The sequence below is a fragment of the Stegostoma tigrinum genome, chromosome 4, assembly GCF_030684315.1.
Source record: "Stegostoma tigrinum isolate sSteTig4 chromosome 4, sSteTig4.hap1, whole genome shotgun sequence".
Classification (NCBI taxonomy): Eukaryota; Metazoa; Chordata; class Chondrichthyes; order Orectolobiformes; family Stegostomatidae; genus Stegostoma; species Stegostoma tigrinum.
In genome coordinates this window covers 125814978-125831492 of record NC_081357.1, presented here as the reverse complement: position 1 = coordinate 125831492, position 16515 = coordinate 125814978, and the positions used below count along the sequence as shown (strand labels likewise).

The window sequence follows — 16515 nt, the reverse complement described above, 5'->3', positions numbered from 1 at the left end:
AACTGTGGTATCTTAAACATATCTGAATTTAACTGCTATACCATTGGTGGCTTCTTCACTTGTCCAGATTTTGATCTTCAAAAGTGCCTTCTCTAATTGTAACTTTTGACCTCCTCTTCCTTTCAGATGCTCGTTAAAGCCTCCCTCTTTGACCACCTTCCCTAATATCCTTATTGGTGAGAAAAATGACACAGGCAGCTAATCAGAGAGTCTCAAATTTACTGATAAAAAGGCATATAAAATCCTGGAGGTAAATGGTCTTAAGATGAAAATTTGCATTAAAATAATTTTAAGCTTCTTCTGCAATGCTTTCATCAAATAAAAATCAACAGCACCTAAAATAATGAAAATGGGATCATTCAAATTTCTTTTAAACAGGTGAGTTCAAATGTTTCAATGTTTATAAACAAAAACACTTCTGTCATTTCAAATTGAAAGATATTTGTTATATATTATATAGGCTGGGTGTCTGAACTCTTTTGAATCAATTAGATATGCTTAAGGCTCAATTATGTTGATGCTTTAGTTTAATTCTAGAAAAAAGGTGTCTGTAAACTAACTCCCCTATTACATCATTATATTTGTTCTCTTAACACAACAATACATTTGTGCATGAAGAATGTATCGGAGATAGTAGGAACTGCAGATGCTGGAGAATCTGAGATAGCAAGAGGTGGAGTTGGACGAACACAGCAGGAAAGCTGATGTTTCGGGCTGATGAAGGGTCTAGGCCTGAAACGTCAGCTTTCCTGCTCCACTGACGCTGCTTGGCCTGCTGTGGATGAAGAATAGCAGGTTTACATGGTGACGATCATAAATAAGTCGATTTAATATGAAAACCAGAATCAGGTTTATGTATGACATTTAAAATTCTCAAAGACTGAAACTACACTCAAATAAGAATTTGTAAGCTTGTAAAAAATACAAAGAATATGCATAAAAGTAATCTTCCCTCACAAAAATACAAGCAGTGAACATTGAGCCTGGTTTAGAAAGGTTATGGAGGCTTCACAACCAACAAATAGCTAACCAGCTGTCAGACAATCCTACTATACACTAATTTACATGTGCAAGATACACCACAGGCCAGGTGGTGTTTTTGTTTATAAATATTAGAACATTTCAAAATGTGAACTGCTTTCTGGTCCAGCCTCAAACCATGTTTCAAAATGGCAATCTTGAAAACTGGACAAATACAAAATGTAACACTTAATCTGATTACCACATTACTCCACACATAATCAATTACTTCCTCAACAAGTTAAAAACTTGTAGCTTCACAAAAAAAACACTGGTTCACTGCAATACTGTTAAACTTGGCATACTTGTAATAGTGTCACAACATTAAAATGGTGCTTTGTGCACGTTCTGGCCTTAGTTTCTAAATCTGATCTACTTGTATCTGGTCTTAAAAACAGCCTAAATTTACAAATATTTGAAAGGACGTGCAACTCACGAAGTCTTTTTCAACACACCATTCAAAGCTTCAGCCTCTACAACCAAGAGGGACAAAAGCAATAGAAACATGGAAACATCACGACCTGCTAGTCTCCCAGCGAACTACATACTGCCCTGACTTGGAATTATATCACTGCTTCGTCACTGTCACTGGATCAAAATCCTAAACACCTCCTCCTAACAACAATGTGTACCTGCTGCCGCTCAAGAAAGTGACTTGTCACAACTTCTAGAAGCCAATTCAGAATCAGAAACATTGCTGGCCATACCAAAATACAAACATATGGTTGCCCACTTAGGGCAGCACTGAAATTAAATAATCATATTGAAAATAAACAATATTTAGAAGTTGCAAATATAATGATAGTAAGGAGTTGTAAAACAATGCTTGCATTTAGTGTACATGCATCAGCTCTGCAAACTGCACTTTTAACTCCCTTAAGGTGCAACATCCAAAAAACAGAACAATAATTCAACACTGCCAAGCTACATATAAACAGGAAGCCATGTTAAAGATCTTTTTGACACGCAACATACAAATGTTGGGAACACAAAAGAAAACAGCAAAACGACACAAAACTACATTTTAAACGAGAGAAAAGGGTGGGTGAATTTTGAAGCTTGTTGATTTTACCTCATCCAGCAGGAAATGAGTTAATCCTCAAGAACCCACCTGATGCTCAACATGGACCCCATCCCCCGTGGGCCAACGGTGTTTGCTCGAGTAGGCACCCAGTTGCTCTCCTGGCTGCCTCTGGAAGAAATAACCCACAGTAGCATCATCTTGGGACCGGCCACTGAGAGGAGGCTGGACTCCAGGGTTGCTGGATGCCACAGCTGGGGCAGCACCAGGGCCCAGAGTGGCTCCGGCTCCTGCAACAGTGAGCACCATCCCACCGCTGCCGCCCTGAGGAGCACTCCCTCCACCGCTTCCTCCACCTCCCCCTCCTCCGTGCATCATCCGTGCCGGGTCCTGCTGCCAGGCCACTTCATTCATACCCAGGAGCACACATGGAGGAATATTCATTCCACAGCAACCTGCAGAGCAGCAAGAAATTTGTCGCATTAGCCGAGGAGCGGACACCAAACCCAGCACCAAACAACATTACTCCCAACGCCATTATCACACACCTCACCCGCCCACCCCATTCCACGCTTGCCAATCCCTGCCCCCCTTTCACGCTAACCCCCCATGCCCTCATTCCACCCTTACCACCACTCCACCCCTTCTCCCCCCCATTCGACCACTTCTCCCCCCAATTCCACCCATTCTCCCCGCCATTCCACCCCCTTCTCCCCCCCGATTCCACCCCTTCTCCCCGCCATTCCACCCCTTCTCCCCTCTGCATTCCACGCCCCCATGCCACCCCTTCTCCCCCCCATTCCACCCCTTTGCCCCCCCAATCCACACCCCCATTCCACCCCTTCTCCCCCCCATTCCACAACCCCATTCCACCCCTTCTCCCCCCCATTCCACCCCTACTCCCCCCCAATTCCACACCCCCATTCCACCCCTTCTCCCCCCCATTCCACCCCTTCTCCCCCCCATTCCACCCCTTCTCCCCCCCATTCCACCCCTTCTCCCCCCACAATTCCACCCCTTCTCCCCCCCCATTCCACCCCCCCATTCCACCCCTTCTCCCCCCACAATTCCACACCCCCATTCCACACCCCCATTCCACCCCTTCTCCCCCCACCATTCCACACCTTCTCCCCCCACCATTCCACACCCCCATTCCACCCCTTCACCCCCGACCATTCCACACCCCCATTCCACCCCTTCACCCCCGACCATTCCACACCCCCATTCCACCCCTTCACCCCCGACCATTCCACACCCCCATTCCACCCCTTCACCCCCGACCATTCCACACCCCCATTCCACCCCTTCACCCCCGACCATTCCACACCCCCATTCCACCCCTTCTCCCCCCACCATTCCACACCCCCATTCCACCCCTTCTCCCCCCACCATTCCACACCCCCATTCCACCCCTTCTCCCCCCACCATTCCACACCCCCATTCCACCCCTTCTCCCCCCACCATTCCACACCCCCATTCCACCCCTTCTCCCCCCCCATTCCACCCGCCCATTCCACCCCTTCTCCCCCCCATTCCACCCCTTCTCCCCCCCCCCATTCCACCCCTTCTCCCCCCCCCATTCCACCCCTTTTCCCCCCCCATTCCACCCCTTCTCCCCCCCCCATTCCACCCCTTCTCCCCCCCCATTCCACCCCTTCTCCCCCCCAATTCCACCCCTTCTCCCCCGCCCCCATTCCACCCCTTCTCCCCCCCCATTCCACCCGCCCATTCCACCCCTTCTCCCCCCCCATTCCACCCCTTCTCCCCCCCCCCATTCCACCCCTTCTCCCCCCCCCATTCCACCCCTTCTCCCCCCCCCATTCCACCCCTTCTCCCCCCCCCCATTCCACCCCTTCTCCCCCCCCATTCCACCCCTTCTCCCCCCCCATTCCACCCCTTCTCCCCCCCCCATTCCACCCCTTCTCCCCCCCCCATTCCACCCCTTCTCCCCCCCCATTCCACCCCTTCTCCCCCCCCATTCCACCCCTTCTCCCCCCCCATTCCACCCCTTCTCCCCCGCCCCCATTCCACCCCTTCTCCCCCCCCATTCCACCCCTTCTCCCCCCCCATTCCACCCCTTCTCCCCCCCCATTCCACCCCTTCTCCCCCGCCCCCATTCCACCCCTTCTCCCCCCCCATTCCACCCCTTCTCCCCCGCCCCCATTCCACCCCTTTTCCCCCCCCATTCCACCCCTTCTCCCCCCCCCATTCCACCCCTTCTCCCCCCCCATTCCACCCCTTCTCCCCCCCCATTCCACCCCTTCTCCCCCCCAATTCCACCCCTTCTCCCCCGCCCCCATTCCACCCCTTCTCCCCCCCCATTCCACCCCTTCTCCCCCCCCATTCCACCCCTTCTCCCCCCCCATTCCACCCCTTCTCCCCCCCCCATTCCACCCCTTCTCCCCCCCATTCCACCCCTTCTCCCCCCCCATTCCACCCCTTCTCCCCCCCCCATTCCACCCCTTCTCCCCCCCAATTCCACCCCTTCTCCCCCGCCCCCATTCCACCCCTTCTCCCCCCCCATTCCACCCTTTCTCCCCCCCCAATACCACACCCCCATTCCACCCCTTCTCCCCCCCCAATTCCACACCCCCATTCCACCCCCCCATTCCACCCCTTCTCCCCCCCCCGCAATTCCACACCCCCATTCCACCCCTTCTCCCCCCCCAATTCCACACACCCATTCCACCCCTTCTCCCCCCACAATTCCACACACCCATTCCACCCCTTCTCCCCCAACAATTCCACACACCCATTCCACCCCTTCTCCCCCCACAATTCCACACACCCATTCCACCCCTTCTCCCCCCCCAATTCCACACACCCATTCCACCCCTTCTCCCCCCACAATTCCACACACCCATTCCACCCCTTCTCCCCCCCCCAATTCCACACACCCATTCCACCCCTTCTCCCCCCACAATTCCACACCCCCATTCCACCAGGTCTCCCCCCAATTCCACCCCTTCTCCCCGCCCCCAATTCCACACCCCCATTCCATCAGTTCTCTCCCCCCAATTCCACCCCCACCATTCGACCCCTTCTCCCCCGACCATTCCACCCCTTCTCCCCCCCATTCCACACCCCCATTCCACCCCTTCTCCTCCCCCAATTCAACACCCCCATTCCACCCCTTCTCCTCCCCCAATTCAACACCCCCATTCCACCCCTTCTCGCCCCCCATTCCACCCCTTCTCCCCCCCCCATTCCACCCCTTCCCCACCATTCCACACCCCCATTCCACCCCTACTCTCCCCCAAACCACCCCTTCTCCCACCCCATTCCACCCCTTCTCCCACCCCCATTCCACCCCTTCTCCCACCCCATTCCACACCCCCATTCCACCCCTTCTCCCCCACCCATTCCACACCTTCTCCCCCCCCAATACCACACCCCCATTCCACCCCTTCTCCCCCCCCAATTCCTCTCCCCCCCAATTCCACACCCCCATTCCACCCCTTCACCCCCCCAAATTCAACACCCCCATTCCACCCCTTCTCCCCCCCCCAATTCCACACCCCCATACCACCCCTTCTCCCCCACCAATTCCACACACCCATTCCACCCCTTCTCCCTCCCCAATTCCACACCCCCATTCCACCCCCACAATTCCACACCCCCATTCCACCACTTCTCCCCCCCATTCCACCCCTTCTCCCCCCCCCAAATTCCACACCCCCATTCCACCAGTTCTCCCCCCCCATTCCACCCCCACCATTCGACCCCTTCTCCCCCGACCATTCCACCCCACCATTCCACCCCTTCTCCCCCCCCATTCCACCCCTTCTCCCCCCCCCCAATTCCACACCCCCATTCCACCAGTTCTCCCCCCACATTCCACCCCCCACCATTCGACGCCTTCTCCCCCGACCATTCCACCCCACCATTCCACCCCACCATTCCACCCCTTCTCCCCCCCATTCCACCCCTTCTCCCCCCCCAATTCAACACCCCCATTCCACCCCTTCTCCCCCCCCATTCCACCCCTTCTCCCCCCCCCATTCCAACACCCCCATTCCACCCCTTCTCCCCCCCCATTCCACCCCTTCTCCCCCCCCCATTCCACCCCTTCTCCCCCGCCCATTCCACCCCCCCATTCCATCCCTTCTCCCCCCACCATTCCACACCCCCATTCCACCCCTTCTCCACCCCCATTCCACACCCCCATTCCACCCCTTCTCCCCCCACCATTCCACACCCCCATTCCACCCCTTCTCCCCCCACCATTCCCCACCCCCATTCCACCCCTTCTCCCCCCACCATTCCACCCCTTCTCCCCCCCATTCCACCCCTTCTCCCCCCCATTCCACCCCTTCTCCCCCCCCATTCCACCCCTTCTCCCCCGCCATTCCACCCCTTCTCCCCCGCCATTCCACCCCTTCTCCCACCCCCATTCCACACCCCCATTCCACCCCTTCTCCCCCACCATTCCACACCCCCATTCCACCCGTTCTCCCCCCCCATTCCACACCCCCATTCCACCCCTTCTCCCACCCCCATTCCACCCCTTCTCCCCACCATTCCACACACCCATTCCACCTCTTCTCCCCCACCATTCCACACCCCCATTCCACCCCTTCTCCCACCCCCATTCCATCCCTTCTCCCCCCACATTCCACCCCTTCTCCCCCACCATTCCACACCCCCATTCCACCCCTACTCCCCCCCCCATTCCACAACCCCATTCCACCCCTACTCCCCCCCCCATTCCACAACCCCATTCCAACCCTTCTCCCCCACCATTCCACACCCCCATTCCAACCCTTCTCCCCCACCATTCCACCCCTTCTCCCCCACCATTCCACACCCCCATTCCACCCCTTCTCCGCCCCCCCCATTCCACACCCCCATTCCACCCCTTCTCCGCACCCCCCATTCCACACCCCTTCTCCGCCCCCCCCATTCCACACCCCCATTCCACCCCTTCTCCGCCCCCCCCATTCCACACCCTTTCTCCGCCCCCCCCCCATTCCACACCCCCATTCCACCCCTTCTCCGCACCCCCCATTCCACACCCTTTCTCCGCCCCCCCCCCATTCCACACCCCCATTCCACCCCTTCTCCGCACCCCCCATTCCACACCCCCATTCCACCCCCCCATTCCACACCCCCATTCCACCCCCCCATTCTACACCCCCATTCCACCCCTTCTACACCCCCATTCCACCCCTTCTCCCCCCCCATTCCACACCCCCATTCCACCCCTTCTCCCCCCCCATTCCACCCCTTCTCTCCCCCCCATTCCACCCCCCCATTCCACCCCTTCTCCCCCCCATTCCACCCCTTCTCTCCCCCCCATTCCACCCCTCCATTCCACCCCTTCTCCCCCCCCGTTCCACCCCTTCTCCCCCCCCATTCCACCCCCCCATTCCACCCCTTCTCCCCCCCATTCCACCCCCCCTCCCACCCCCCCATTCCACCCCCATTCCACACCCCCATTCCATCCCTTCTCCCCCCACCATTCCACACCCCCATTCCACCCCTTCTCCACCCCCATTCCACCCCTTCTCCCCCCACCATTCCACACCTTCTCCCCCCACCATTCCACCCCTTCTCCCCCCACCATTCCACCCCTTCTCCCCCCCATTCCACCCCTTCTCCCCCACCATTCCACCCCTTCTCCCACCCCCATTCCACACCCCCATTCCATCCCTTCTCCCCCACCATTCCACACACCCATTCCACCCCTTCTCCCCCACCATTCCACACCCCCATTCCACCCCTTCTCCCCCCCCATTCCACACCCCCATTCCACCCCTTCTCCTGCCCCATTCCACCCCTTCTCCCACCCCCATTCCACCCCTTCTCCCCACCATTCCACACACCCATTCCACCCCTTCTCCCCACCATTCCACACACCCATTCCACCTCTTCTCCCCCACCATTCCACACCCCCATTCCACCCCTTCTCCCACCCCCATTCCATCCCTTCTCCCCCCACATTCCACCCCTTCTCCCCCACCATTCCACACCCCCATTCCACCCCTTCTCCCCCCCATTCCACCCCTTCTCCCCCACCATTCCACACCCCCATTCCAACCCTTCTCCCCCACCATTCCACACCCCCATTCCACCCCTTCTCCCCCCCCCAATTCCACACCCCCATACCACCCCTTCTCCCCCACCAATTCCACACACCCATTCCACCCCTTCTCCCTCCCCAATTCCACACCCCCATTCCACCCCCACAATTCCACACCCCCATTCCACCACTTCTCCCCCCCATTCCACCCCTTCTCCCCCCCCCCCAAATTCCACACCCCCATTCCACCAGTTCTCCCCCCCCATTCCACCCCCACCATTCGACCCCTTCTCCCCCGACCATTCCACCCCACCATTCCACCCCTTCTCCCCCCCCATTCCACCCCTTCTCCCCCCCCCCAATTCCACACCCCCATTCCACCAGTTCTCCCCCCACATTCCACCCCCACCATTCGACGCCTTCTCCCCCGACCATTCCACCCCACCATTCCACCCCTTCTCCCCCCCATTCCACCCCTTCTCCCCCCCCAATTCAACACCCCCATTCCACCCCTTCTCCCCCCCCATTCCACCCCTTCTCCCCCCCCCATTCCAACACCCCCATTCCACCCCTTCTCCCCCCCCATTCCACCCCTTCTCCCCCCCCATTCCACCCCTTCTCCCCCGCCCATTCCACCCCCCCATTCCATCCCTTCTCCCCCCACCATTCCACACCCCCATTCCACCCCTTCTCCACCCCCATTCCACACCCCCATTCCACCCCTTCTCCCCCCACCATTCCACACCCCCATTCCACCCCTTCTCCCCCCACCATTCCCCACCCCCATTCCACCCCTTCTCCCCCCACCATTCCACCCCTTCTCCCCCCCATTCCACCCCTTCTCCCCCCCATTCCACCCCTTCTCCCCCCCCATTCCACCCCTTCTCCCCCGCCATTCCACCCCTTCTCCCCCGCCATTCCACCCCTTCTCCCACCCCCATTCCACACCCCCATTCCACCCCTTCTCCCCCACCATTCCACACCCCCATTCCACCCGTTCTCCCCCCCCATTCCACACCCCCATTCCACCCCTTCTCCCACCCCCATTCCACCCCTTCTCCCCACCATTCCACACACCCATTCCACCTCTTCTCCCCCACCATTCCACACCCCCATTCCACCCCTTCTCCCACCCCCATTCCATCCCTTCTCCCCCACATTCCACCCCTTCTCCCCCACCATTCCACACCCCCACTCCCCCCCCCATTCCACAACCCCATTCCACCCCTACTCCCCCCCCCATTCCACAACCCCATTCCAACCCTTCTCCCCCACCATTCCACACCCCCATTCCAACCCTTCTCCCCCACCATTCCACCCCTTCTCCCCCACCATTCCACACCCCCATTCCACCCCTTCTCCGCCCCCCCCATTCCACACCCCCATTCCACCCCTTCTCCGCACCCCCCATTCCACACCCCTTCTCCGCCCCCCCCATTCCACACCCCCATTCCACCCCTTCTCCGCCCCCCCCATTCCACACCCTTTCTCCGCCCCCCCCATTCCACACCCCCATTCCACCCCTTCTCCGCACCCCCCATTCCACACCCCCATTCCACCCCCCCATTCCACACCCCCATTCCACCCCCCCATTCTACACCCCCATTCCACCCCTTCTACACCCCCATTCCACCCCTTCTCCCCCCCCATTCCACACCCCCATTCCACCCCTTCTCCCCCCCCATTCCACCCCTTCTCTCCCCCCCATTCCACCCCCCCATTCCACCCCTTCTCCCCCCCATTCCACCCCTTCTCTCCCCCCCATTCCACCCCTCCATTCCACCCCTTCTCCCCCCCCATTCCACCCCTTCTCTCCCCCCCATTCCACCCCTTCTCCCCCCCCATTCCACCCCCCCATTCCACCCCTTCTCCCCCCCATTCCACCCCCCCTCCCACCCCCCCATTCCACCCCCATTCCACACCCCCATTCCATCCCTTCTCCCCCCACCATTCCACACCCCCATTCCACCCCTTCTCCACCCCCATTCCACCCCTTCTCCCCCACCATTCCACACCCCCATTCCACCCCTTCTCCCCCCCATTCCACCCCTTCTCCCCCACCATTCCACACCCCCATTCCAACCCTTCTCCCCCACCATTCCACACCCCCATTCCACCCCTTCTCCTCCACCATTCCACACCCCCATTCCACCCCCCCATTCCACCCCTTCTCTGCCCCCCATTCCACACCCCCATTCCACCCCTTCTCCCCCCCCCATTCCACCCCTTCTCCCCCCCCATTCCACACCCCCATTCCACCCCTTCTCCCCCCCCAATTCCACACCCCCATTCCACCCCTTCTCCCCCCCCAATTCCACACCCCCATTCCACCCCTTCTCCCCCCCCAATTCCACACCCCCATTCCACCCCTTCTCCCCCCCCGATTCCACACCCCCATTCCACCCCTTCTCCCCCCCCGATTCCACACCCCCATTCCACCCCTTCTCCCCCCCCGATTCCACACCCCCATTCCACCCCTTCTCCCCCCCCGATTCCACACCCCCATTCCACCCCTTCTCCCCCCCCGATTCCACACCCCCATTCCACCCCTTCTCCCCCCCCGATTCCACACCCCCATTCCACCCCTTCTCCCCCCCCGATTCCACACCCCCATTCCACCCCTTCTCCCCCCCCGATTCCACACCCCCATTCCACCCCTTCTCCCCCCCCGATTCCACACCCCCATTCCACCCCTTCTCCCCCCCCGATTCCACACCCCCATTCCACCCCTTCTCCCCCCCCGATTCCACACCCCCATTCCACCCCTTCTCCCCCCCCGATTCCACACCCCCATTCCACCCCTTCTCCCCCCCCATTCCACCCCTTCTCCCCCCCCATTCCACCCCTTCTCCCCCCCATTCCACCCCTTCTCCCCCCCATTCCACCCCTTCTCCCCCCCCATTCCACACCCCCATTCCACCCCTTCTCCCCCCCATTCCACCCCTTCTCCCCCCCCATTCCACACCCCCATTCCACCCCTTCTCCCCCCCCATTCCACACCCCCATTCCACCCCTTCTCCCCCCCCATTCCACACCCCCATTCCACCCCTTCTCCCCCCCCATTCCACACCCCCATTCCACCCCTTCTCCCCCCCCATTCCACCCTTTCTCCCCCCCCCCATTCCACCCCCTTCTCCCCCCCCATTCCACACCCCCATTCCACCCCTTGTCCCCCCCCATTCCACACCCCTATTCCACCCCTTGTCCCCCCCCATTCCACCCCTTCTCCCCGCCCCATTCCACACCCCCATTCCACCCCTTCGCCCCCCGCCATTCCACCCCTTCCCTCCCCCCAATTCCACACCCCCATTCCATGCGCCCGTTCAACCCCTTCTCCCCTCCTTTCCACGCACCGCTCCCGCCATTCCATGTCCCCATTCCACCCCTGCAACCCGCCATTCCACGTCCCCATTCCACCTCTTCTCCCCCACTATTCCAAGCCCCCATTCCACGCAACCATTCAACACCTTCACCCCCAAATTCCATGCCCCCATTGCACCCCAACACCCCCCAATTCCAAGCCGCCATTCCACGCCCCCATTCCACCACTTCTCCCCCCAATTCCACGCCCCTATTCCACCACTTCTCCCCCAACATTCCACGCCCCCATTCCACCCCTTCTCCCCCCACATTCCACGCCACCATTCCACCCCTTCTCCCCCGCTATTCCACGCACCCATTCGAACCTCCCATTCCACCCCTTCTCCCCCATTCCACACCATCATTCAACCCCTTCTCCCCCCGAATCCACCCCTTCTCCACCCATTGCACCACTTCTCCCCCATTCCACCACTTCTCCCCCCAATTCCACGCCACCATTCCAACCCTTCTCCCCACCACATTCCAACCCTTCTCCCCGACCATTCCACGCCCCCATTCCAACCCTTCTCCCCCACCATTCCACGCCCCCATTCCACCCCTTCTCCCCCACCATTCCACGCCCCCATTCCACCCCTTCTCCCCCACCAATCCACGCCCATATTCCACCCCTTCTCCCCCACCACTCCACCGCTCCTTCCCCCCCCACCGCACTGCACCAATCCATCCCACCCCAGCATACCCGCACTCCTTCGCTCCCCCAGCGCACGCCCCCGCTCCGCCGCTCCATCCCCGCCGCGCACGCACCCGCTCCGCCGCTCCATCAACCCCGCGCACACCCCCGATCCACCGCTCCTTCCACCCCGCGCACGCCCCCGCTCCACCGCTCCTTCCCCCCCGCGCACGCCCCCGCTCCTTCCCCCCCGCACACACCGCCGCTCCTACCCCCCACCGCGCACGCCCCCGCTCCGCCGCTCCTTCCCCACCGCTCCTTCCGCCCTCCGCACGCTCCCACTCCTCCACTCCTTCCACCCCCAGCACTGCACCAATCCTTCCCCCCACCGCACGCCCCCACTCCACCGCACCTTCCCCCCACCGCACGCCCCCACACCACCGCTCCTTCCCACCTCCGCACGCCCCCGCTCCTTCCCCCCTGCGCACGCCCCCGCGCCACCGCTCCTTCTCCCCTGCGCACGCCCCCGCTCCATACCCCCTGCGCACGCTCCCGCTCCACCGCTCTTTCCCCCCTCCGCACGCCCCCGCTCCACCGCTCTTTCCCACCTAGCACGCCCCCGCTCCACCGCTCCTTCCCCCCTCCGCACGCCACCGCTCCACCCCACCTAGCACGCCCCCGCTCCACCACTCCTTCCCCCCTCCGCACGCCACCGCTCCTTCCGCACTCCGCACGCCCCCGCTCCTTCTGCACTCCGCACGCCCCCGCTCCTTCCGCCCACCAGCACTGCACCACTCCTTCCCCCCTGCACACGCCCCCACCCCACCGCTCATTCATCCCTCCGAACGCCCCCACTCCTTCACCCCCCAGCACGCCCAACTCCTTCCCCCCGCCGCACACCCCCACTCCTTCCCCCCGCCGCACGCCCCCACTCCTTCCCCCCACCAGCACTGCACCACTCCTTCCCCCCACCGCACGCCCCCACTCCATCGCTCCTTCACCCCTGCGCACGCCCCTGCTCCACCGCTCCATAACCCCTGCGCACGCCTCCGCTCCACCGCTCCTTCCCCACTGCACACGGCCCTGCTCCACCGCTCCATACCCCCTGCGCACGCCTCCGCTCATTCCCCCCTCCGCACGCTCCCACTCCTCCACTCCTTCCACCCCCAGCACTGCACCAATCCTTCCCCCCACCGCACGCCCCCACTCCACCGCTCCTTCCCCCCACCGCACGCTCCCACTCCACCGCTCCTTCCCACCTCCGCACGCCCCCGCTCCTTCCCCCCTGCGCACGCCCCCACTCCACCGCACCTTCCCACCTCCGCACGCCCCCGCTCCATACCCCTTGCGCACGCTCCCGCTCCACCGCTCTTTCCCCCCTCCGCACGCCCCCGCTCAATCGCTCTTTCCCACCTAGCACGCCCCCGCTCCACCGCTCCTTCCCCCCTGCGCACGCCCCCGCTCCACCGCTCCTTCCCCGCTGCGCACGCCCCCGCTCCACCGCTCCTTCCCCCCTGCGCACGCCCCCGCTCCACCGCTCCTTCCCCCCTGCGCACGCCCCCCCTCCACCGCTCCTTCCCCCCTGCGCACGCCCCCGCTCCACCGCTCCTTCCCCCCTGCGCACGCCCCCGCTCCACCGCTCCTTCCCCCCTGCGCACGCCCCCACTCCACCGCTCCTTCCCCCCTGCGCACGCCCCCACTCCACCGCTCCTTCCCCCCTGCGCACGCCCCCACTCCACCGCTCGTTACCCCATGCGCACGCCCCCACTCCACCGCTCGTTACCCCCTGCGAACGCCCCCACTCCACCGCTCCTTCCTCCCTGCGCACGCCCCCACTCTACCGCTCCTTCCCCCCCTGCGCACGCCCCAACTCCTTCCCCCCCCTCAGCACGCCCAACTCCTTCCCCCCGCCGCACGCCCCCACTCCTTCCCCCCGCCGCACGCCCCCACTCCTCCACCGCCCACCCACACACCCCCACTCCTTCCCCCACCTCCGCACGCCCCCACTCCCCCACTCCTTACCCCCCCCGCACGCCCCCACACCACCGCTCCTTCCCCCCTCCGCACGCCCCCACTCCACCGCTCATTTATCCCTCCGCACGCCCCCACTCCACCGCACCTTCCCCCTGCGCACGCCCCCACTCCACCGCTCCTTCCCCCCTGCGCACGCCCCCACTCCACCGCTCCTTCCCCCCTGCGCACGCCCCCACTCCACCGCTCCTTCCCCCCTGCGCACGCCCCCACTCCACCGCTCCTTCCCCCCTGCGCACGCCCCCACTCCACCGCTCCTTCCCCCCTGCGCACGCCCCCACTCCACCGCTCCTTCCCCCCTGCGCACGCCCCCACTCCACCGCTCCTTCCCCGCTGCGCACGCCCCCACTCCACCGCTCCTTCCCCCCTGCGCACGCCCCCACTCCACCGCTCGTTACCCCCTGCGAACGCCCCCACTCCACCGCTCCTTCCTCCCTGCGCACGCCCCCACTCTACCGCTCCTTCCCCCCCTGCGCACGCCCCAACTCCTTCCCCCCGCCGCACGCCCCCACTCCTTCCCCCCACCGCACGCCCCCACTCCTCCACCGCCCACCCACACACCCCCACTCCTTCCCCCACCTCCGCACGCCCCCACTCCCCCACTCCTTACCCCCCCCGCACGCCCCCACGCCACCGCTCCTTGCCCCCTCCGCACGCCCCCACTCCACCGCTCATTTATCCCTCCGCACGCCCCCACTCCACCGCACCTTCCCCCTGCGCATGCCCCCACTCCACCGCTCCTTCCCCCCTGCGCACGCCCCCACTCCAACGTTCCTTCCCCAAACCAGCACTGCACCACTCCTTCCCCACCCCCGCGCACGCCCCAACTGCTCGCCCCCACCGCACGCCCCCACTCCTTCCCCCCACCGCATGCCCCCACTCCTTCCCCCCCCACCCAGCACTGCACCACTCCTTCCCCCCCCCGCACACCCCAACTCCTTCACCCCCCCGCTCGCCCCCACCCCCCCACTCCTTCCCCCCACCGCACGCCCCCACTCTTTCACCCCCCCAGCACTGCACCACTCCTTCCCCCCCGCACGCCCCCACTCCCCCACCCCCCCGCACGCCCCCACTCCCCGCACGCCCCCACTCCCCCACTCGTTCCCCCCCCGCACGCCCCCACTCCAGCGCTCCATCCCCCCTGCGCACGCCCCCACTCCACCGCTCCTTCCCCCCTGCGCACGCCCCCACTCCAGCGCTCCTTCCCCCCTGCGCACGCCCCCACTCCACCGCTCCTTCCCCCCTGCGCACGCCCCCACTCCACCGCTCCTTCCCCCCTGCGCACGCCCCCACTCCACCGCTCCTTCCCCCCTGCGCACGCCCCCACTCCACCGCTCCTTCCCCCCTGCGCACGCCCCCACTCCACCGCTCCTTCCCCCCCTGCGCACGCCCCCACTCCACCGCTCCTTCCCCCCTGCGCACGCCCCCACTCCACCGCTCCTTCCCCACTGCGCACGCCCCCACTCCACCGCTCCTTCCTCCCTGCGCACGCCCCCACTCTACCGCTCCTTCCCCCCCTGCGCACGCCCCAACTCCTTCCCCCCCTCAGCACGCCCAACTCCTTCCCCCCGCCGCACGCCCCCACTCCTTCCCCCCACCGCACGCCCCCACTCCTCCACCCCCCACCCGCACACGCCCACTCCTTCCCCCACCTCCGCACGCCCCCACTCCCCCACCCCCCCCGCACGCCCCCACTCCCCGCATGCCCCCACTCCCTCCCCCCCCGCACGCCCCCACTCCAGCGCTCCATCCCCCCTGCGCACGCCCCCACTCCACCGCTCCTTCCCCCCTCCGCACGCCCCCACTCCACCGCTCCTTCCCCCCTCCACCGCTCCTTCCGCCCTCCGCACAACCGCTCCTTCCACCCACCAGCACTGCACCAGCACTGCACCACTCCTTCCCCACACCGCACGCCCCCACTCCTTCCCCCCCCGGCACGCCGACACTCCACCACTCCTTCGCTTCCCCCCCCGGCACGCCGCCACTCCACCACTCCTTGGCTCCCCCCCCCCGCACGCCCCCACTCCATCACTCCTTCACCCCCCGCACGCCCCCACTCCATCACTCCTTCACCCCCCGCACGTCCCCACTCCATCACTCCTTCCACCCCCGCACACCCTCACTCCACCACTCCTTCCCCCAACCAGCACTGCACCACTCCTTTGCCCCATCCGCACGCCCCCACTTCTCCACTCCTTCCCCTCCCGGCACTGCACCACTCCTTTGCCCCCTCCGCACGCCCCCACTTCTCCACTCCTTCCCCTCCCGGGACTGCACCACTCCTTCCCCCCACCGCATACCCCCACTCCTTCCACCCTGCCCCGCACGCCCCGACTCCCCCGCACCTTCCCCCCCTGCGCACGCCCCAACTCCTTCCCCCCCCTCAGCACGCCCAACTCCTTCCCCCCGCCGCACGCCCCCACTCCTTCC

At 63.3% G+C, this 16515-nt stretch overlaps 1 protein-coding gene across 13 annotated transcripts in view; it reads right to left on the bottom strand.

Moving 5' to 3' along the window:
* Positions 1-16515, bottom strand: part of LOC125452761 (pumilio homolog 2-like) — a 133514-nt gene that overhangs the window by 107101 nt on the left and 9898 nt on the right. For all 13 annotated transcript variants that reach the window (XM_048531574.2, XM_059645639.1, XM_059645638.1 and 10 more), the window contains exon 2: positions 2132-2496. In XM_048531574.2, the coding sequence (XP_048387531.1) occupies positions 2132-2485 (354 nt within the window). In that variant the 5' untranslated portion in view covers positions 2486-2496. The remainder of the gene's footprint in view (positions 1-2131; positions 2497-16515) is intronic.